The sequence below is a fragment of the Octopus sinensis genome, linkage group LG1, assembly GCF_006345805.1.
Source record: "Octopus sinensis linkage group LG1, ASM634580v1, whole genome shotgun sequence".
In the NCBI taxonomy this organism is placed as follows: Eukaryota; Metazoa; Mollusca; class Cephalopoda; order Octopoda; family Octopodidae; genus Octopus; species Octopus sinensis.
Window position 1 is genome coordinate 61,931,638 of NC_042997.1, and position 24,710 is coordinate 61,956,347.

At 35.9% G+C, this 24,710-nt stretch overlaps 1 protein-coding gene across 7 annotated transcripts in view; it reads left to right on the forward strand.

Moving 5' to 3' along the window:
* LOC115219553 (serine/threonine-protein kinase OSR1) overlaps window positions 1-24,710 on the forward strand; it is a 249,692-nt gene that overhangs the window by 107,850 nt on the left and 117,132 nt on the right. For all 7 annotated transcript variants that reach the window (XM_036501570.1, XM_029789762.2, XM_029789764.2 and 4 more), the window contains 7 exons: window positions 4,639-4,780; window positions 7,557-7,612; window positions 8,630-8,739; window positions 10,076-10,177; window positions 13,316-13,449; window positions 17,729-17,777; window positions 21,092-21,145. In XM_036501570.1, the coding sequence (XP_036357463.1) occupies window positions 4,639-4,780; window positions 7,557-7,612; window positions 8,630-8,739; window positions 10,076-10,177; window positions 13,316-13,449; window positions 17,729-17,777; window positions 21,092-21,145 (647 nt within the window). The remainder of the gene's footprint in view (window positions 1-4,638; window positions 4,781-7,556; window positions 7,613-8,629; window positions 8,740-10,075; window positions 10,178-13,315; window positions 13,450-17,728; window positions 17,778-21,091; window positions 21,146-24,710) is intronic.

Here is a 24,710-nt window from a genome sequence, read left to right on the forward strand (position 1 = left end):
GATTTGTCAAGACTGCTGAAACGTGGAAGAGAGATACCAGCTGGTCTGAGTGCTCTCTACCCACAATAACTAAAAAGACTACAGCAACTCAGGGAAACTAAGCCAGAACAACCTGCCATCCTCTACACACACCATCATAAACTGCGAGCAGGGTACAAATTGTTGTCCTTAAATGCTCGCAGTTTATGCAACAAAATACATTTGTTCAACGCCTACATCAGAAGTGTTGACCCTGACTTCATCACTGTCACGGAAACATGGCGCATTCCTTACTCTGTGATGGGGTTTTCAACATTACGGGGTACAACCTCTTCCGTAAGGACCGCACTAACCGCCGTGGTGGTGGTGTGATGGTCTACGTTCGTTCAAATTTTTTGGTAATTCCTTGCCGATTTGAACGAATCACAAGAAGAAGTTTTTTTCTGTGACGTGCGTATGACCATGTCAACACTCCTGCTTGGCGTTGTTTATCGTCCCCCAAGTTACCATCGGGACACACAGCTTTGCAATGTCCTCCGAGCTGCTGCCAGGAAAACAGCCACTATGTGTTTATTGCAGGCGATTTCAATCATCCTGAGATCGATTGGGAGACCTTCCATTGGCCACAGAGTGCAAACGATTTTGTTGAGCTTGTGCTGGACTCAAACTGGTCACAAGTAGTCACCTCTCCAACAAGAGGCGACAACACCTTGGACCTGCTCTTCACCACAACTCCTGAAGCAGTTATCAATTGCACAACGGAGGAACCTCTAGGTGACTCTGATCATGCTATGATCATCGCCAATCTGGCTCTTGCGGGCAACAAAAACCTGAACCATCTCCAATCTGCTTCCTTCGATTGGAAGAGAGCAGATTGGAACCTGTACCACACTGAACTACAGCACCCAAACTGGCGTGAATTCTACAACTCTGGAGATGTGAATACTATACTCCAGAGTATCCTGGACTCAATATGGGCAGCATGTGCAGCATCAGTGCCACGTAACAAAAAAAGAAGAACCGCCCCAAAAGGGCAATTTGGGAAACTTCAGCGGTCCGACTTGCCAGGAGGGAACGTCGGACTGCTGAACGGGAATACAGGTTGCATAAATCAGACCCAACAGGAAGAAGCGGAATAAATCCTCCAACCATCTCAAGCAAGTGACAAAAAAAGCAGTGCTTGAATTTGAACAGTGCATAGCAGCCAATCCTGACAGCAAGGTTTCTGGAAATATGTGCATTCCAAGCAGAGACCTCACTCTCCAGTGGGCCCTCTTCGCAACCCTCACACAACCAGATCACTGACGACCCCAAGGAATGCGCAGAACTCATTGCCGAGTGCTATGCAAACATATTCACTGTTGAAAGTCAAAATGTACCATCTTCACCATCACTAACAGCAAACTCCATAACAACTATGGAATTTACACCTGCAATGCTGCGACGTCACCTTCAAAATAAGCGCAACTATGCCTCCCCTGGTCTCGATGGAGTTACATACCTGCTTCTCAAACGTGGCAGGCACTTCCTTTTACACCAGCTTTCTATTTTCTTCCAGTACTGTCTCAACAATGGTGCTACTCCGGAGCAGTGGAAAACTGCCAGTGTCATTCCTCTGTTCAAAAAGGGCGACCGCACATCACCTGTCAACTATCGCCCAGTCAGTCTCACTAGCTGTATTGCAAAACTGATGGAATCGTGTGTCAGAGAAACACTCTGGAACTTCTGGAGCTCTCACAGTCTCATCCGACCCTCACAATATGGATTTGTCCCTAACTCCAGCTGCAGTGACCAGCTTGTCGAGTTCCTTGAGGACATTACTCAGATTACTGACAGTGGCTCATGGGTGGATGTTGTCTACCTTGACTTTGCTAAGGCTTTCAACTCTGTGCCACACAAAAGGCTTATGGTGAAACTCTCTGCAATGGGTGTGGGGGATGACCTTTTTAACTGGTTGAAATCCTTCATCCTCAGCCGAAAGGAGGTAGTCACAGTTCTAGGACAGCACTCTACACCATATGAGATGTCATCGGGTGTACCACAGGGATCTGTCCTGGGTCCCCTCTTGTTTGTGGCATACATTAACGACATAGATGCCAATTTAAAGAATGCCACAGTATTGAAATGCAGACGACATCAAGCTGTACCTTGAAATCAAGAGGACAGATCCTGATGTCTACAACTCTTTCCTGCAATCAGACCTAGACACAATGCAGCAATGGATCACAGACTGGCAACTGAAACTGGCTGTGGACAAGTGTACCACCATGCATTTTGGGAGAAAAAACCCTGCGTTCACATACTCCCTCCACAACACTGATATCAAGAAATCCTCTTGCGAGCGTGACCTAGGCATCACTGTCAGCAGTGATTTGCGTTGGTCAAAGCATATCTCTAAGATTGTCAGGAAGGCCGAGGGTGTCTTGGCATCACTCAGCAGGTCTTTTGTTAGCCGCTCTCCAGCCATCTATTTAAAACTGTATACAGCTATGGTACGACCACACTTGGAATTCGCATCATCAGTTTGGAACCCCTATCTTGCACAGAACATTGACCTCCTGGAATCTGTCCAGAGACGTGCAACCAAACGCATACCCTCCATCAGACACCTACCATATTCTGAGCGCCTTGTTTCCCTGGGCATGGATTCACTGAAGCTCCGGCGTTTGGCGACGGACTTGGTAAACACCCACAAAGTTATCAACCACCTCACCAACAACAACACTGAACACCTTTTTGATCTCCATGTGTCTAACACACGTGGACATGCCTACAAAGTCAGAAAACAATACAGCTCCCATGACTTTCGGAAACATTTTTTCACGCTCAGGGTTGCTGAAGCATGGAATAAACTGCCTGCATCAGTTGTTGACTGCCATGACACTGCATCCTTTAAGGCCCTCATGCTTTCCGAAATCCGTCGAAACTACACCTGATTATATATACACTTTAGATGAGTTGTAGTGCACCTGAGCACTGTACACAATTATTATTATTATTATTATTATTATTATTATTATTATTACTACATGCTTCCTTGTATAAAAAAGGTTCTACTGAATAATACCGAGGAATTGCATTTCCTTGCTACAAATCATCATCATCATTTAACGTCTGCTTTCCATACCGGCATGGATTAGACAGTTTGACTGAGGACTGGCAAGCCAGGAGGCTACACCAGGCTCCAATCTGACCTGGTAAGGTTTCTACAGCTGGATGCCCTTCTTAACACTAACCACTCGGAGTGTAGTGGGTGCTTTTTATGTGCTACCGGCACAGGGCCAGTCAGGCGGTACTGGCTTCAACCATGCTTGAATGGTGCTTTTTATGTGCCACCTGCACAGGATTTGGCCATGACAGCAATTTCACTTAACAGGTCTTCTCAAGCTCAGTATATTGCCTAATGATTGAAGGGTACTCTTAAATGGGCCGGTTATGCAACACTGGCATAGGCCATGGTTACAGTCTCACTTGGCTTGTTTGGTCTTCTCAAGCGCAACATATTTCCAAAGGTCTCAGTCACTTGTCATTGCCTCCGTGAGGCTCAATGTTTGAAGGTTGTGCTTCACCACCTCATCCCAGGTTTTCCTGGGTCTACCTCTTCCGCAGGTTCCCTCCACTGTTAGGGTGTGACACTTTTTCACGCAGCTCCCCTCATCCATATGCAATACATGGCCATACCAGTGAAGTCATCTCTTCTGCACACCACATCTGATGCTTCTTATGTCCAGCTTTTCTCTCAGGGCGCTTGCACTCTGTCATATATGCACACTGACATTACACATTCAGTGGAGCATACTAGCTTCATTTCTTGCAAGCTTACGGATGTCTTCAGTAGTCACAGCCCATGTTTCACTGCTGTGTAGCATAGCAGTTCGCACACATTCGTCATACAGACTACCTTTCACTCTGAGTGGTCCTTTGTTACAAGCAGAAGTAGGAGCTCTCTGAACTTTGCCCCGGCTATTCTTATTCTAGCAGCTACGCTCTCAGAGCATCCACCCCCTCTTACTGATTTGGTCACTTAGGTAACGGAAGCTATCAACTACTTTTAGTTTTTCCCCTGGCATGTGATGGAAATAGTAAAATCTAGTTGTGATATAAATATAAACTCAAATGTTATAGGAAATGTGATCTAGAAACAGAATAATTATATTTTGTCTCATATTTTCTGGCTTTCATAAATCTGGGAATTCCCGAAAACTGGTTGTTTTTGAAATTAGTTAGTCTTGAATTTTGTGTGCAGTTTGTTTTCTTTCTTTTTTTGTGTTTTTTTTTTTGTGTAGCACAACCTAAAGTTTTTGACATGGTTTTGTTCAGAAATGCAAGTTCTACAGCAAACAAGCAGTCATAGCTAAAAATACAGTTTTGTTCTTTAATTTTCATTGTTTATTTTTACATTTTAAGTATATATTTAACCTGTATCAAGAAATCCAGTCAATCTAGAAATTCTGACCATCTTTATCTGAAGTTTACCAGAAAAATGGTTCAGTACTTGTATTTGATTTTAATTTATTGCATTAAATATCAAAACTAATGTAGTCATCTCTCTTGTTACACTTCAAATTAAAAATATAAAAACTAACAGCTGCAACATAATACTGCTAACAGCAATGACAACTATGTTTGAGATGATTTTTATATTTTGTTTTGTTGTAGGTTCAATGTTAGATATAATTAAGAATCGTATGAAGTCAGCCAGCTGTAAAAATGGAGTGCTTGATGAAGTTTCTATTGCCACTGTAATGAAGGAGGTTTTGAAAGGTTTGGATTATTTCCATAACAATGGACAAATACATCGGTAAATATCAAATTATTTTTCTATAACCATCTTTTCTTGAAAATTCTAGCAATAAAGAAAAATTTCTTTTGTTTAACCTTACAAAGGAGATGACAGGACTGAGGTGTGTGGTGCATTGCTGTACTTGAGAAAACCTGTCCATCACAACAGAATTGAGATACAAATATCTAGGTGCCACATAAAAAAAGCATTGATGTAGGTACTGGTGCTCATAAAAGGCACTGATGCTGGTGCCACGTAAAATGTGCTGATGATGGCACCATGCAAAAAGCACCTAGTACGCTTTGTGGAGTGGTTAGCATTAGGAAGGGCATCCAGCCATAGAAATCAAGCCTGTTATAAACCCAAAGTGGAATATCTAAGTTTAAAAGGTTTCAATCAACTAAAATACAGTAATCTACAATACAAACAAAGATTGTTAAATTGTAAACAAAACTAAACTTCAATGCAATAACAGTTTTATGCAGTGAGTTGCTACAGTCTCGACAAACTAAAGACTAACACTGAACATGTTGTGCTGTAAATAGAACAGAACTCTGCGCATTTGCACTGTAGGCAAATAACAGCAATCGAGACAATCAAAGTCACACGATCAAAACTAAAATCACAACAAAACCAAAGCAGACTGTGAAACCTGTTGTGGCCCTTGGCCATGCCAGTTCCTGTTAAGCTGTCCAATCTATGCCAAACTGGAAAATGGATATTAAATGTTGATGATGATGATGACAATGACAATGATGGTTTGAAAGAGTAAAAGCTGTGTAATTTAGATCTTGTTTATATTTTGTTGCTGATTTGTACTATCATTAATTAAACATTTTAAGTTTTGAATGATAGCTGTTCAGTTTCATGATTTAGCCAATTGCATTATAATAGGCATCTATCTTGAATTAATTGATCCAGTAATCCATACAGATCTCTGGGTTGATGAAAATGGTCTAGCAATGTTAATTCTTCAGGTTAAATGTGAGAAAACAATTATAACTTTTCAAATTATTAACCTCATTTCTAGAGATGAAACGGTTTTTAATATTTACATCTACATGGTATTTCAATTAGTTTCATCTTTGATTGTCAAGTCTCTTACTCCTGTATATGAATGTAGCATCAGATTAGACTTTGACTTAACATTTACTTGTTTTAGTCATTGAATTGTGGTCACACTAGGGCACTGCCTTAAAGCGTTTTTGTCAAACAAACTGACACCAGTACTTATTTTCTAAGCCTAGTTCTTATTCTATTTGTCTCTTTATTCAGTTACAGAGATATAAATAAAAAACCTATATCAGTTGTCAAGTGGTGGGGAGGGGGAACAGACACAAAAAGAAGTTAGTGCATGCACACGTGTGACTGATTTCCGCACATTTTCCATCTACCAAAATCTCTTACGAAGCATTGGTTGACCCAGGGCTATAGTAGAAGACATTTGGCCGAAGTGCTATGCAGTGGGACATGAATTGAAAACCATGTGGTTGCAAAGCAAGCTTTTCACCTATACAGCCATGCCTTTATTTTTAAACCTTTGTTTTAAACTATGGATTGTTTGAATGCAGTCTGGTCTGTGTACATATCAAAAATGTAAAGCTTTGTCAAGAAAGGCAGCTTAGGCAAAAATAGTAGTGGCCAGCTTAGCAGGCAAACTAGATGAATAATAGACAGTAGCATCTCTCACATACAAACACACACTACTACAACTGTACCAGCTACCTATACATTACTGCGTATACATCTCTCTCTCTCTCTCTCTCTCTCTCTCTCTATATATATATATATATATATATATATATATATATATATATATATATACATACACACACACACATATTACTATACATATATCGTGTACATCACTCACATTACTACAGACACTACTACATGCACAATTACATATATACCACTACACACACACACACTCCATTACACCATCTATTAAAATTCTCTTATTTACGCGCGTGCTCACGCACACACACACACACACCTTACACTGCTGTTCTACTTATGATACACACATATCATTACAAACCAGCAAGGTATCTTTTATATGGTAACCAATATGCTAGAAATACTGGTCAGATCATTCTCAAATCACATTCTGGAATCTTAAAAAAAAAGAGGACACATTGAAAACTAGTTTCTGATATACAAAAAGTTAGGGTAGTCATGGCATTATAGGTTGGCTCAATCAGAGCTGACCTGGGATTCAACGACACAACTACACACATATTTGCATGACTAAACACTTTATTAATTATACATAGTGAAACACCCAAATACTCTACTATACATACATTATTACACATTCTACACACCCATGAAAGCATTATGCTAATCAAAGATGGAGGAAAGTGGATATTTATAAAGGAAAATGAAATTCAGGGCACATATACTATTAGAGGGCTTCGTGCATGTGTGTGTATTTGTGCTCAGTATGGGATCAGTTTATTGGCTAGAATGACTGCTGCTCTGTTACAGTGCATGCTTTATCAAATCAGATGTTGAATATGAAGTATTTATCATTGCAAAGGCAAAGGCCTGTCATCATTGATACATATATAGGAATAAGACATTTGATGATGATCAACAATCGAAACATAGTGTAGCTATGAACATGAGAAATTGTTTCATCTCTTGAAGATAAAGTGAATAGCCTGAAAAATGACGAGTATGTTAAAGCTATAACTCATCTGAGATATTTAAATGTGGTAATTTTACTATTTAGAACTGTTGAGAAAAATTAAATGAAAGATGTTAACTTGTGAGAAATTCTGTATTTCAGGGACATAAAGGCTGGTAACGTGTTACTGGGAACAGATGGTTCTGTTTACATTGCAGGTAGGGTATCTAATTTTCTTTCATCTTTTCTACATGTCATACTTCAAGTGCTATTGTATTTATTTGTTAATTGTTTATATGTCAACAACAGTACAATTCCATCATGTCTGAAAATAGGGCTGATGTTGGTTTCAAATTTTGGTACAAGGCCAGCAATTTCAGAGGAGGGGTAAGTCAATTACATCATCCCTAGTGATCAACTACTACTTATTTTACTGACTCTGAAAGGACAGACGGCAATGTTGACCTTGGTGGAATTATAACCCAGAATGTAAAAAAGAGACAAAATGCTGCCAAGCATTTTGCCTGGCATACTAATGATTCTGCTAGCTAGCCTCCTTAAATAAGGCTAATATTTATTACAAAGTTTGGTACAAGACCAGCACTTTTACAGAGGTAGGTAAGTCGATTACATTGATCCTAGTGCTTAACGGGTACTTAGTTTACTGACCTGGAAAAGAGGAAAAGCAAAGTTGACCTTAGAATGCAAAAGCCCAACGAAATGCCACTAAGCATTTTACTTGAAATGCTAACAATTCTGCCAGCTCTCTTCCTTAAATAAGGCTATTATTGAGAAGAGAATGATTCAAAATGAACTTTGTAATTAGTGTGTTTATGTGTCTGAAACAAAGAGTGATATTAAAATCTTAATGCTGTAGAAGGGAAATGCTGTTAATAATCAAATATTTCTAAGTCAACAAGGCTGGCCTTCTGGATATATATAGAGATTATTTTCCTCTGTGGGGTTAAAGCCTGGACTATGAAGAAAGAGCTTTGAGTTTGCTGTGATGATACACATAACAAGCATGGGGATGGGTGGTGGTCTCAGAACATCTCATGGCAAGAGAAGACTTGTTGACACATTCCACTCATCTCTTGTATTGTTGCTCATTGCAGAGTAGTTTTTGCTGACCATTGCTTTTGCATGTTAGATCTTGAAGACTTCCACATCATGATTTAATAGAAGACTGTTTTTTTATTGTTTTTGTCAATCATGTCTTTTCATTTATTTTATAGATTTTGGTGTTAGTGCATGGCTTGCTACTGGGAAAGATCTGTCTCGAGATTCAGTACGACATACGTTTGTTGGAACTCCGTGTTGGATGGCTCCTGAAGTAATGGAACAGGTAAGGAACAAACATCTTTGTTGCTGCTGCAACATATTGAAATAACTGACCATGACAAACATCAGCATTCAGGTAATTGAGGAAATGCCTGTATAACTATACTTTCAAAATATGTAAAACTTTCCAGAAGTTTAGCATATAATTACATATGCACATATCTAGATGTGCAGCTATATGTATGAGTATACATAAAACAAAGCCTACAAACTTGCATGTGTACTTACTCTAAAAATTTTCGCATGTACGCATGCACGTGCACACACACACATACACATGTGCAACTTCCCTGTTGATGTTATTGGAAATTTTAAGGAAAACCTTAGGGTTTGGGTTAGAAACCAACCCTCTCTCTGTTCTAGAAATAGACTAAATATTAACCTACCTACCATCATCATTTTTCCATGCTGGCACAGGTTACGTTGAATTTGTTGCGGCAGATTTGTAAGTACAGTGTTATCATTCCCGTAGTCCTTATGTTTTGAAATTGCCAAATCTGATAAAAACGCAAGAGTTTTGTTTACTGGAAAATGTAAACATCATTGTTTTTTGCTCAGGTAGTGTTAAGAAGACTCATGGAATCAATATACAGACATATATATATATATGTATGCACGCACACACACACACACAATGGGCTTCTTCACAGTTTTGATCCACCAGTTTTAATCACAATGTATTGGTCAACTGCAAAATGAACTTCATAACCGCACAGCTGGGTGGATGTATGTGTATGTTTGCTCTGCTTGTAGATTGATTTGTTGAGCTCTTTTAAATTTCATACTAGTAGACAATAAAACAATTCCACATGTCTTATACAAGAGAACTCAATGAATCAGTACACATGCCAAGGTCATTCCTCCCACCATATTAACCTTAGTACTTATTTCAGCCTGTTACTTGATACACTATGAAACCTAAGCATTAAATGCAGAGATGTATGAAGGCTGGAAAAATAAATGAGGTAACCTTCCTCTGCTACATATGTAATGCTAGTGTGAATGAGTGATGGAGTGCATATGAGCTAAGAGAAAACCTGTAAGAAACCATGTATGTTGAATCAGATGCAGTATGCATGTAAAAGCTATGCATAGGGAGGATATCAAATAGAAATGGGATAAGCAATGCATGGAAAAGGAACTTGCAGAAGAGGGCAAAGGAATATATAAGAAGAGGTGATGGCTGATTTTGAAAGGTAGAACCTCATGAAGATGATGAAGTGCCAATATGCTGTGCTTGAAAAAACCCATTTATCCCATGCAAGCATGGAAAAAAAGCAGATGTAAAATGATAATAATGATGATGATGTGATATTAACTTGGTCTAATTTCATTCAAAGGTAACTGGATATGATTTCAAAGCTGACATTTGGAGTTTTGGCATAACAGCAATAGAACTGGCCACTGGTACGGCACCTTACCACAAGTTTCCTCCTATGAAGGTAAGTTGTGAAACAAGAACTCTACTCATTATAATCATTTATTAGCAATGATTGGGAAAACAGGATTATTTTGTTGCTGAAATGTTCTCTTTGTGAACAAACTGATATGGTTTGTTGTAAAATATAGCAGATATTTTCTGTACCATAGTAATATATTTTGCAGATAATGTCTATACCCCATATTTAAATAGATCCATATTGATACCCCATATTTAAATAGATCCACATTGCAATGTTCTTTCAACAGTTTTCATGGCTTAGTGTTTACCAGAGTTCAGGAAAATAAGATCACTCAAAGATTCCAGGGTTAACCCTTTCGTTACCAAACCGCCCAAAGCCGCCCAAAAAAATTTTTGGTTAATGTGACCAAACCGCCCAAACCCGCCCGTATTTACCTATTCATATTTAAATGAGAATATCAGAGCAAATCTCTTTAGTACATTTGTGAAAACATGTGATTATACTTCGTAAACAGTTCATCTACAATGATCGAAGTGTAATTTTAATTCCGTGAATTTTGGGAGATTTTTTCCCAAAATTTGTTCCTATTGTGTTTTCAAAATTTGTAATTCTGACAAAAAATGGATATGAATTTCATTATATCAAGCAGCGAGTCAGAATTCGAAGGCTTTTCTACTGAAGACCTTGATAAATCTAACGCTATGACTGAAAAAAAAAGCACGGGGTATTTGATAATGAATCCGATGTTTCATTTTCCGAAAGTGAAAACAGTGAATCCGAGAGCTCCGACAGCGATAAAGAAAATGAATTGGCACCTGAATGGAGTGAAAATTTAAAAACTGTTTCTTTCGGTGATTTTTCTGAAGAAACTGGACCAAGCCAGTCTTTCCCAGGAGAGTAAAGCCTTAGACTATTTCTATTTACTTTTTCGAATGAGCCTATTTGAAATCATTACGGCAGAAACGAACCGTTACGCTAAATGTAAACAAAGCGAAAGAAAGGATAATTTGTGGTTTCCCACAACCTTAAATGAAATTAAGGCTTATTTTGCCATAAATATTATTATGGGTATCAGAAAGTTACCCAGAATAACAAATTCTATAGTAAAATTTTGTTGTATACCCAATTGAATATTAGCTAATAACCCATTTTCTATAGCGATGTTTAAACAAAAATTTTAATAATTTTATATTTTGTTGAATTTACCTGTATCTACCTACAATTAGAGTCACTTTGTGACAAAAATTATAGTATAGAATTGGTTGAGAACATTTCATTAAATTATCTTCCAAAATTCACGTTAATATATTGATAAATAAAAAAGTTATAGTTGTTTAATGAAACCAGACTAAATTTATGATTATGTTAGAAATTAATTGAAACACATAAGGGGTGTATTTTGGTCAGAAATATAGTAAAAAAAGGGTTAAAGGAGATTTTAAAAATTGCAAAGGGACACCTAAATCATTCCTTAGAGTGTCATGAACTAATGGGCAGAAACTCTTGCTTGGTAATTCTTCCTCTCAAGATTTATCTTTGCAGTCCACTTGCTGCAGAGTGAATTTCTGTTGTCTCTAGCAATATATTATAGACATTGCCTCTTATTTATTCACATTGTTTTGAATTAAACATGCAATATCTTGTGGCTTCAAGATTTCAGTAATGTGATTATTTTTAGAATAACAGTATAGGTTAAGTGTGAAAGGCTGGATCTGACTAGATTGAACATAAAGAAGTAGAATATTCGAGCCAATATGGCTGGTTTAACTGTGAAAGGATTAATATGAGCATCAGCATGCACGTTGACTGATGAATGCACTGTATATCATCTTAACTCCCCCTCAAGATACAACCAATATGTTATTTGAAGTCGTTATCCGTTAATAACATGGTTTATAGTTAAAATTTACATCTAGTATCTATTATAAGTGCTGTTAGGAGTTGTGGACTTAAAAGTGTAAATTTACACTTCAGTTTTTAAGAAGGTGCATTGTTTTTATAAGGGAGGGCAGGTAAGCAAGGCCATGCCATTTTTGGTCAAAAACTGGTGGTGTGCGCAGGCACATTTTCATGATGAAACCACCACTCTCCACTTTGCCACAGGTTGGGGCGTTTTCATCCCACCATGTCTTGCAAATGCTTCGGAACTGGCAATTAAAATGTCTGGTTAACAGTTTCACCAGGAGGAACAAATTGTGTATGAACAATTCATTTTCCATCAATGAAGCAAATCAACATCATCTTGACATTGGACTTCACATGACATATGCTTCTTTGGGGTGTGGTGACATTGATTACTGCTTCATTTCTGATCTATAGCTGTAGCACCAGCTTTCGTCACCGGTAATGTTTTTCAGAAAAAGATTTGGATCAGCTTCCAACTGTTCATGCAGTTGATGTCACGTTTAGTTGTGATTGCTTTTGATCTTCTGTGAGCAAGCGAGGCACAAATTTTGCTGCAACTCACTCAAAATTCATTGGCTGGAGCTCCTGAACACACCAGTCATATCAACAAGTTTGTCAATTGTTTGGCGACGATCCTCCAAGATCAGTTCATGAATTTTTGTGACGTTTTCATTTGTTCTGGAAGTCGATGGTTGTGCTGAATGAGATTGGTCTTCAAGCGATATGTGACCATTCCTGAAGTGTGGAAACCACTTTTAAACTTGTGTTTTGCTCATGGCAGCATCCTTGTAAGCTATTTGAGGCATGATATCTGTTTTGGCTGCTGTTTTCCCCAGCAGAAAACAGAATTTCATGGAAGCATGTTGTTCCTTCATTTCAGCCATTGCAAAAATTGATGAACAGGGAAGAAGCATTGCAAAACAAAGTTGCCAGTTGGCAGACTGATGCCTGAGGGTTGCATCAAGTGGCTTCTAGTGGCAGAAGCCTGAACTACAACAGGTTCGTCCCACAGAGAACGTTTCCTGTTAATTTTGACTATCTTCTCATATAATTCATATGATAACTATAAAGTTATTGCTACTCTACAAAAGATGGTCAGTGATTAAATATTTTCTCTGAGACATTATCGACTGATAACAAAAGAAATCTTAATTTGATTTCTTTTAAATAGTGTCACACTGTTTAGCAGTACCATAGTGGGAATGGTTGGGTGATTGAAATGAATAATAGAGAAAAAGCTGTATCCACTTTTGTTCATTGTGTTTTTTGCAGGTTTTAATGCTGACATTACAGAATGACTCACCAACATTAGACACTGGTGCACAAGATAAAGACCAATATAAGAATTATAGCAAAGTTTTCCGAAAAATGATAAATGATTGTTTAAGGAAAGATCCTGAAAAGAGGTACTTTTTCCTGACTATTTTAACATCTGTATTTTCAGATTGCATTTCTTTATTTTTGATATAGGATTTTTTTTGTTTTCACTTATTTCACCATTTTCTGTCCAATGTTACCTGAGCACAAATGTTGAATGCCATTTTCGTTTTAACTTTGTTCTTTATTCTTCTCTGTCTGGTGTCAAATTAATAGTAATGTTCAGTTGCTTCTGTTCATAGCTGGCATTATTCATTGTTTATGTTATTATATTTTAGGAGAAGATATCATCCAGCTAATGACTGAATACCTTTTTATGCCGTTATTGTAGTGGACTGAATTAATTTGAACATTCATATATGACAAACTTCTCAACATCAATCAGAATGATGACTGCTTGGCTGAAATTTTTGCAGGAAAAAACAAAACAAAAAACTAATCTATTCATAGCATAGATATAAATGTAGTTGATTTGGGCTCAGTGTTCAGATACCACCTATCATTAGCATAGTGCAGTAAATACAAACACAATATACATGCAGGACAGGGTTTGCATGTGACCCCAGAAGTTTGGTTTGAGCAGTTCTCCACACATAACCAATCAATTTTGAGCTCAGTATTTGTTAGCAGTTTTATTATTTAAAAAGTCTAGTGATCAGCAATCCTGTCATTTACTAGTGTCCTCCTTGTTCAAAATTTAGTCTATACTTTAATAACCTAAAAGTTCCTTAGAGCCAGGCAATTTCTTTGTGTATGGAGTTTCTGGGTTTGCTTTGATCAGGGTGGTCAGACTTGCTTAATGTAAGAACCACATCCAATAAGGCTCAGATGTTTGAAGGCCACAAAACATGAACAAAATTTACACTGTTTATGTTTGATTCTGTGTCTGTTTATATCTTGCTACTTAGATCAATAAAATAAGTCCTGAGAATGTCATGATTGACTAAATACCTTCTAGGTGGTGCCCTAACATAACCACAGTCGAATGACTGAAACCAGTGAAATAAAAGGATAGATTTTAATTGTTACACACATTTTCTTTGTGTGCAATAATATTTATTTGTGAATGCAGTTTTTTAAATTCATGCACCAAAAGTTTTTGTGTATTTCATACCATAATGAACTACAGAAACATCGAAGAAAATTGTGCAAATTTCCATTTCAGCAACATAAAAATTAGGCTGCCAAAAATACAAATGAAAAGGTGGATGTAGGAGTGGGTGGATTCATGATAGTTATATATCTTAGTAAATATCTTCTGTGAATAAATATTTCCCTTTGTGTTTTGATCAAAGTTGGTGGAAATATGTAAAAAGCAAACCAATAAAATTAGAGATATTTAAATCAGATCCTTCCTTACAAAGTTAATCTTATCATTATATTTTTATTACAAACAGACAATGCAAAACATACCTGGCTATTAAAGCTGCTATTTACTTCAAGTAGAGGTGGGTTTCCATCTTGGCTGTAAGTTGTCAAAAATCAGACTGATTTGTCATCAAAACTATGAATTAGCTCTGTCAGGTGATGGTTTGTAAGGTTTGCATGTTGCTTCCATTTCACAAACTTTATTACAGAGGACAGTAATTCACAGCAGTATGTTATGCTGAAAATTGTGATAAGCTACATGCTAGTTTTCTTCAGTTCAGAATATTTTCTTTCTAGAACTTGTTTCCTGAACTCAGTTGTAGACTGGGATTTATGAGTTATCTTTAGACCCAGGTCCTCCTGTAGTTCCTTTAATTCCATTTCCATAGCAGATGATTCCATAACTAGAGGTTTGAGAATTGGACATTTGTCAGTGGGAACATCAACCATGAATAGATTTACAAAAGATGAAGTAGGGCTGCTTCTCCAGTAAGTCATCAAACCTGGATAGGAAATTATCAAGTAGTCCTTCTAATTTATGTTTGTGTTATTCCAGTTAGTGGTCTTTTATGTCAGTATCAGGAATGTATTTTTCCCTCCTGAGATTGAGAAAGTGAAATTTCCTGATATATCTTTTTGAAAAGTTTTTGTTTTACTTTGAAAACTGAATCTGATTAGAAATAATCATATCCATTGCCCAGAGTGCCATATTGAAAGTTTGTAGATGATTCATTATATCAGTAAAGAACATCATATCTTGCATATTCATTCATAATTTTCTAGTTGAGGATACTCTTTACTCTCTTTACTCTTTTACTTGTTTCAGTCATTTGACTGTGGCCATGCTGGAGCACCGCCTTTAATCAAACAACTCGACCCCGGGACTTATTCTTTTGTAAGCCCAGTACTTATTCTATTGGTCTCTTTTGCTGAACCGCTAGGTAACGGGGACATAAACACACCAGCATCGGTTGTCAAGCAATGCTAAGGGGACAAACACACACACGCATATATATATATATATATATATATTATATATATATATATATATATATATACGACGGACTTCTTTCAGTTTCCGTCTACCAAATCCACTCACAAGGCTTTGGTCGGCCCGAGGCTATAGTAGAAAACACTTGCCCAAGGTTCCACGCAGTGGGACTGAATCATGAACCATGTGGTTGGTAAACAAGCTACTTACCACACAGCCACCCCTGCACCTATAGGAACTTTTCTTTAAGAAAAGTAATAACAGGTTCCATGAGATCCACTAACCTACTCAAGACATCGCTGATTCCCACCCACATCACAATGCAACAGAAAAGAGACATCACTCAGGTATATCTTCAACCTCCGGTTCTTCAATAAAATATGAGGAAACTAGAAAATAGAAAAAGTGAAGATGCCAAATTACCAACTACATCGATCTTAATTCAAATTTTAGAATGGTCATTATGGAGGCATTTCAAGCAAGGGACACAACTTCGTTTACTCTAGTTTGGTCGATAAAAGCAGGTAGTAAGAACAGTTGCTTCTTATGTGACAGTTATTTGCATAGCTGTAGTAGAAACTGTTGTTTCATAAAAAAAAAAAAATCCATTTCAAACTTTGGGTTGATAGTTGGAATCATGTAAAACAATAAAAAAAAAATAGAGAACAGCAAAAGAATAAATAGTTTAAGAGAACTGCGTTTTCTTCTTTATGATGATGATTGAAAGTCTTCAGTAAGCGAAACAATAAATTCACACTCTGTTTCCTGTTATATTGCTAATTTCAGTCATTTTGCTAATTATTTTTGAGATTCTTATTTCTTAATCTCAGAAAATTTTAGGCTTTACACCTGCCTGGAAACAATAATGAAACAGTGTGTCATCTTAGAAAGACTATATCTGAATGAAGTATGTTAAGCTGGGCAAGCTTACATAGCTGGAGCTATGTTAATTCCTGCTGGATTAAGTTAGACCTCCCCACTTTAGATAAACTCGTATTTAACCTGCTCCAACATGATTGAAAGTTTAAGCTATCACTCAAGTTCATCTTCAAGTTAGTTTTACATTATATGCTATTCACTCATTTCTTAATTCATTTAATACTTATTTCATGATCCTAGATGGGGCTTAAATTAAAGAAGCTGAAGACAAGTATCAATTCTGACAATCTTTTGTCTGTATCAGTTCATACTGTTTAATAAATCATTGCTTCACACAATTTTGAATAATCAGCCATAGTTACAAGGTGAACTTTCGGATTGAACAGTATTTCCAACACAATGTTTGAAAAATATCTAATTGGTTTGGTAGATTCCTGGTTTATTTTAGAAACAAAAGCATTCTCAATAAACCTTGTGACATTTTGCTGTTTTACAGAATTTAAGAAAAAGAATCCTTCCTTCTTTCCTTTCCTTCTTGGGCCACAAAACCCTTCTTGTGAAGACCTGTTGAGGCAAGTGAAAATCAAAATCAAAAAATGACAAAAATCAAAATCGATCAACGTGAATGGAAATTGTCGCTGTGATTCAGTGCTGGTGGCACATAAGAGAACCATCCAAACGTGGCCGTTGCCAGTGCCGCCCTAACTGGCTTCCATGCCTGTGGCACGTAAAAAGCACCATCCGACTGTGGCCGTTTGCCAGACTTGTCTGGCACCTGTGCAGGTGGCACGTAAAAAGCACCCACTACACTCATGGAGTGGTTGGCGTTAGGAAGGGCATCCAGCCGTAGAAACATTGCCAGATCAGACTGGGCCTGGTGCAGCCTTCTGGCTTCCCAGATCCCAGTTGCACCGTCCAACCCATGCCAGCATGGAAAGCGGACGCTAAACGATGATGATGATGATGATGAAATCTTGCACTCTTATGTTCTGGAAACCTATTGCTTTTTGTAATTTGTAATGTATTGGTGCCTTGTTTTAATAATGATCACCTTTCTTTGTCATTTACAGGCCAACTGCTAAACAACTTTTGAAACATGAATTCTTCAAAAAGGCAAAGGTATAAAATAAATTTTCTATTATTTTTTCCCCTTTATTTTCTTTCTGTGTTATTTGTAACCAATATCTTTTCTAATCATATCCATAAGTTTGTTTCTTAGCTAGCTAATAAGTAAATTCCATGCATTATTTGTGTCTCTGTTGCACATGCACAACAATAAAAATGTGTTTGCGAGGCTACATACATTGAAGATCACTCATACATTGGACAAGGTATATCCCTTACCAAAAGATAAATGTTAGATAGAATATAAAATGAAGTATTATAAATTAATAAATTAGGATTATGTTAATGAACCAAACAGCTGATTAAGCATGTACAAATACTAACATGCTGCACATGCACACACAAATGAATATAAAAAAAATTATGCTGATAAAAAGAGCTAGCTTTTAATTATCTTGTGAACAGTGGACATATTTTGAAGTGTAAGATTGTACCATTTGCTTTAGTTTCTATTGTGTGTGAATTAAAATTAGTTGTTTCTCTTTTTTTAAATTCAGTTGAAGACGACTATATTATCCTCCTCTTAGAGGTTATCTGATCATAGACTTAGGCTAATTGGTATTCAAGTTTTATTTTATTTTCAGTTTGCTATTTTGATAAATTTTTAGAAAAAATGTTTTTAAAAAATGTATTGCTTACTGTAGAATAAAATAGCTTGTTCATGAAAGATTTTATCCTGTACACTGAGTCTTATTCTCAGGTTCTTTGATAGGCACTTGACAGCCATATCTTTTCAGCAGGTTGTTTACTTTTAGCTTCGATCATTCTATTTAACTAGATTTATAATAGTTATTTATAAGCCATTTAAGAAATACACAAAAACTGTTAGATTCACTTCAACATTTATATTTAATTTGCCAAAATATTTTCGTCGCTTTGAGACTACAACCTGTTCACTGACAAAATTCCGTGCAGCATGGAATTTTGTCAGTGAACAGGTTGTAAATTAAATTTAAATGTTGAAGTGAATCTAATGGTTTTTGTGTTTCTTAAATGGCTTATAAACACCTTCCACGCTGTAATTGTTTTTGTTCCAGCACACAATCTCAGATCAGGTCACTTGCTATGCAAGTACCTCTCTGTAGTAGTTATCTTCTCTTATTAATAAGTTGTCTGCTCTTTGACATAACAGTATTGAACTAAATTTTTAGCAGTGAACTGCTATTTCATTTTCTCTTTAGAAATTTTAGCCTTTACACTCATCACCTGAAGGTAATGATGAGGAAACTACTCCCGTATATCCTTTCAAAGTCACCATTATTCTGAAAAGGAATATTATATTAGACTGGTACATGTGGCTGTTCATAGTTGAGATGCTAGCCCCATAAGCATAAGATCATTTTGTATTGACTAAAATGGGTGGAGTAACTATGTAAAAGTAATTGTTCTAATAATTCTAGATCCACCAGATTTTCTTTTATACCTTTTTACTTGTTTTAGTCATTGGACTGTGACCATGCTGGGGCACTTTCTTAAAGGGTTTAGTTAAACAAATTAACCCCAATACTTGTTTTTTAAAGCCTGATGTGCGCACACACGCAACCAACTTTTTCCAGTTTCTGTCTACTGTGAAACCTTGTGAGTGGATCTGATAATAGAAGACACTTGTCTCGGGTGTCACACAGTGGGACTGAACCTTGGACCATATAACTAGGAAGTAAGCTTCTTACTATACAGCCATGCCTGCTATTAGCTGTTAGACATTTTCTGAATAAATTTAAATATTAGATTAGCATAAAATAAGCATTTTAAAGAGCTGTAGAAGTAAATAATTTATATTTATCAAGAAGGCATTCTCAATTACATGATGTTTTTCTAGTATTCTATAAGTGAAGCATAAAAAAAAATATATTCAAATCTACTTTTATGCAGTTGATCCACTCATTTCATTGTGATCTATGTGTGAAATTTAATTTGAACTCGGATCTTAAGGCTTGTAACCAAGTATCATAACTGACATTGATTATGAATGAGTGTGGATAACAGAATGAGAGCACTCAAACTCCATGGATTTGATAAAAGGCTTGGTTTGAAATTCAGAGATTGTTATTGAACATGAGAAGCATCTAAGGAAGGTCAAATTGTGCAATGGTCAAAATGTAACTATAACAACCAAGATGAAGAAAACAAGCCTGATTATATAAGTGCGTAATGATAATTTCTTATCTTATGAGCTAGTTATTTTCTTTAGGACATCAGATCATGGATAAAAGTTATATTCAAGTTGTTCTCATTCCTTTAGATGGATTGATCACTTGTAACAAATATCTTTTCATTGTACTAGCTGAGGTTTATTTAATACAAATGTAGTAGCAGGTGTAATTGTGTGGCGAAAAATTTGCTTTGCAAATGTATGTGTATGCATTTATATGTACTGTTGTTGACATGGCATGATGGTTGTAAATGGAAACATCATTGTCATATTAGTGAAGTTGTTCATTTCCAGTCTTCCTTGAAAAAATATTAGTTTCAAATTTTGGTGCAAAACCAGCAATTTCTGGGGAGAGTGTAAGTCAACTACATTGATCTCAGTGCTCAACCGTTACTTATTTAATCGCCTCCAAAAGGATGAAAGGCAAAGTTGACCTCAGCAGAATTTGAACTTGGAATGTAAAGACAGATGAAAAGCCACTAAACATTTTGTCTAGCGTGCTAATGATTCTGCCACCTCACTGCCTTTCTTGCAAAAACATCTATGGGAAAATACTGCCTTACTTTGAAACAGACAAAGGTTGGCAACAGGAAGGGCTTCCTCCCCAACAAATTCTGTCTGACCCATGTAAGCATGGAAAATGGGCTACATGTAGATGTGAATTTTTTTACTGCAGTTTAAACTTCCTAGTGCTCACTCTTTAATAGTAGTAGTGGTTACTAGACACAATAGTGTTGTTGGAAGAAAAGCTAGACATTGCATTGACCTCTCTCTCTCTCTCTCTCTCTCAATTATGTAACTTGACTCCAAATTTTCCTTATAGTCTTTTACTATTTTTATTTAAAACTGTGATCATATTCCCTATTCTCTCTTATCTTAACCTTTTAGCATTCAAACTGGCCATATTGGGACCAAATATTGTACCTGTTTTATGTTGAAACTGGCCAGATCTGGCCTCTGCCATTGGCCCTACAATGTCATTCTAAGAATAAACATTCATGTCATCAGAATCTCAAAGCCACAAGATAACGTCTGATTAATTCAAAATAATGTGTAAATAAATAGGTTTTATATTTGACAGAATAATCTGAATGCTAAAGAGTTAATGTTTTATATAGCTGGTTGTTGTATTCCCCTATGTTTTATCTATTCACAGGATAAAGCCTATTTAGCCAAGTTGGCAGAATCATGTAATGTCAAATCCCAGAAGGTAAGATTTTAGTTTCTGCTTTTTTAATTTGATTTAGCAGCAAAAGCAAAAATTCACTCTCCTGCCTTTCTTGCTGATTTATTTTTTTGTTTATTTTGAGTTGTTCCCCTTCCTTTCCAATTTTCTAAATGTGTTATAATGTCTCTCTCTGTTCTAGCAAAATTCCTTTTTCTTTAGATTAACATTCCCTTAAAATTCAATTATTATCCTTAATTGACATTAAAAAGAAATTTTGAACTTCTAACACCTAACTTTCTAACTGTTTTGCCCTTTTAAATTTCTTCTTACTAATTCAGTAACATTTGTTATAATATATATTTTTTAGTAACTAACATATGAAATGAGAGACACTCTGGCTGGTGATCAAAATCTATCTTTTCCCTCTCTTTCAAATTTGGGCTGGAAATTTATCTAAGATTTATCTGAAGGTATTTTCACAGTGCATAATATAAAAATGTGGTATAAAGGTGAATGATTCATGTTATTTGTTTTACAAAAATATATTTTTTTGAATGATGACAAAAAAAGAAAAAAAAAAGAAAAGAAAACTAAGAGATGAAAAATATTTGCAAAATGAAAATTACTGAAAATTAGAATTTTGAAGAAAAAGAATGGCCGGTGGGAAAAAAAATCATTCAAGAATCAAAAACATTTGAACAAGCCAAATAAAAAAAATACAATCTTGTAAAGAACTGTCAATGCTGTATATAATATTGGTCTTTTATTATTGTTATCCTCTCGTCTATACTATGTCTAGTAATGAACAGGTGTACTGGCATTGCTGTGTCAACAAGATTGTTTTGCTCTCCAGTGAGTTCAACAAATATATTTAATATTGAGAAGTAGAAGGGGAAAAAGGAAGAAACTGGCACCATTCTTTGCTCCTTTTTAAGAGAATGCTATGTTGGTCAGAAGAGACCAATAGTTTGACTTGAGGTGCAGTTATTTTATAATTATTTTAATCCTGCCAGACCATCAGACGGACACTGCGATACCAACACTGTACACGGTATTGACTTAGCTCTGTTAGTCTTGTAGTTATCTGGGGCATGTAGTATGAGTTGGTTTACTGACTTGTGCTATTGCATGACTTTATATTTCTGGTTGGACTCCCTTATTTTTCATCTCCTTTCCTCCTGCTCCTGTCTCTCTTTCTGCAAGACTACTAACTATTGCTTCAGTGACTTGACCCTATGCTCTACACCTGTATACCTACCTACTTCCCTACCTAGATAGCTGTGCTTGTCATTTCAAATAACATCCATTTAGTTGTATTGTCACTACATTCTTTACAAGAATATCAAATTTCAGTTTAGCTGTTACTCTAAGTTACAACTTATGAATAAACTGTTATTTAAAAATAGGAAAATATTTCATAAAAGTCAAGAAAATAATATATTTTCTGTACTTAGTTTGTTTCTCTAATAATCTACTGGTAAATACATGGAATCAGGAAGTGAAGAAAAAATAACAAAGAACTCCATTTACGTGATTTCCTTGTCAAGAACCACTATCTTTGAGGCTTCAAATAACTGATACAGTAGAATGCTATATGTTTGTATAAGAGAATATCTTACAATTTGCATAATTTGATGTTAATTATTTTTTTAATGTGAGACATTGTTTTGTAGTCTCTCATAAGCAAGAAATAATATTACCTTGATTTTTGCTTAATTTTCATCTATAGTCTGCTCATTTGACCTAGCTAGTCGATTGGCAGCAACTGTGTTACACATTTGTGATGAAGAATAACTAGTATAACTTTTTTCAAGCAATATAAGTTTACAAACTCAGTGTTTTGTTATCATTTAGCCATAAGTTGGTTCTGTTAGAAAGAACTAATGATCAGACATTCTAGCCTTGGCAACCCTATCAGACAGGGAAATTTGGCAGCACTTTCTTGCCAGTTGAGTGACTGTGCTGAGGCTGTCTCATTTGGCACAGTGTATCATGTTTGTATGAGCTGAATATTTACAACAAAAAGCAGTCAATATGTATCCAAGTCTCACTTAGTTTTTAAGCTCACGACAGCACATTCTTATAATATAATAATATAATTTACATTGTACTTGGAAAAGATGCTGTGTAAATGTTTTTATGCCATATCTAATAAAACTTTGTTTACTACAGGTTTGTTTTAGTATTCTCACCCATAGTGAAAACTGATGAACCATTTATTCACACATATTTTCTTCAGATATGCATAATTCTACTGTTAGTATTGTTAGTGTTTTATAATCATTAAAAAATGATATAGGTAGTTGTTGATAATTATGGATTTCTAAGGTGAAATATGGTATCCATAGTCAGTTTTTCATATGTTCAGTTTTTCATAATTTATTATTTCTTTCAGATTTCATATTATCTGGCAATACATTTAGTGTAAATTAATTTAAGTTTAGTGTAAATTTAGCTAACTTTGTTAATTCTATACTGCTGTAGCTACTTTGCAAAGAAGAAACTGGAAATGTAAGAAATTAATCATTTTCACACTTCAATTTGAAGGGAGTTTGAGAAGCATTATAAGCTTGCTGCTTTATTCTTGATAGCCCAGCTTTTTTAATGCACCATCATTCACAGACCAACTCAACACACAAAAAAAGAAAGTTTGATATTGGCTAATCATGAATGAGCTTTAAAAGTAGCTGCAATTTTATCAATTCCACACTTGCTATGGCCTAATTATTACATCATGAAGAGATGACACACCACTAATGATTGTTGATTGAATTGCAAAAGCCTTGCACGTGTTTCGAGAAGGAAAACACTTCTATAATCATGATCTTGAATAGGTTGATTAGTTGATTATCACTAGAGTAAATGAAGAGAATGTGTTCTCAATAATCTTAAAATTATTAAGGGATAATTTTCTTTTCCTCTTTATTCTTAAATTGTTTAAGTTATTATAGTAATGTTACTAGAAATAAGAAAATCTCTTCTGTATGCTGAAAGCATTCTTTGCATTTTAAATTCATCTGATGAGATTTTCTGTTTTGTAAAATGCAAATTATATAATATGAAAAGAAAAAAAGCACACACGCATGCTCGCACACACATGTGCGCGCGCACACACCCACACACACATCTAATGAAATGTTGGACTTCTGCTGTGATTGCATCTCTTCAAATCTTCCTATTCTCTTTTCTCTTGTTTGCTACAGAAGTCTCCCACATCCCGATAAAAAAGTTATCTGCTTTGCTTGCACCTTAACAGCCTGTCATAGCCATTCTAGCAAAAAATAATGTGTGCTTCTATATGCTTACTTTGTGTATTCTTGTAGAATTTTCTGGTGGGTTGGGAAGGAACAGTGATAAAAAAAAAAAAGCTGTTAAAAAATTTTAGTGAAAAGCTTTTGCTTTTTCGTTTCTTGATGTTTATGATATTCCTTTAGTCATTCTTGTCAATCAGACATTTTTAACAACTTTTCTATCTGTTTAACATCCCATCTTCCTTGTTTCACCACTACTAATCCAAGTAGAAAACAGTGATAATTGAAATGCAGCCCATATGGGGAGTTATGATGTCTATCATTTGTGTAACTTTCTGTATTTGAATTTTGTGATG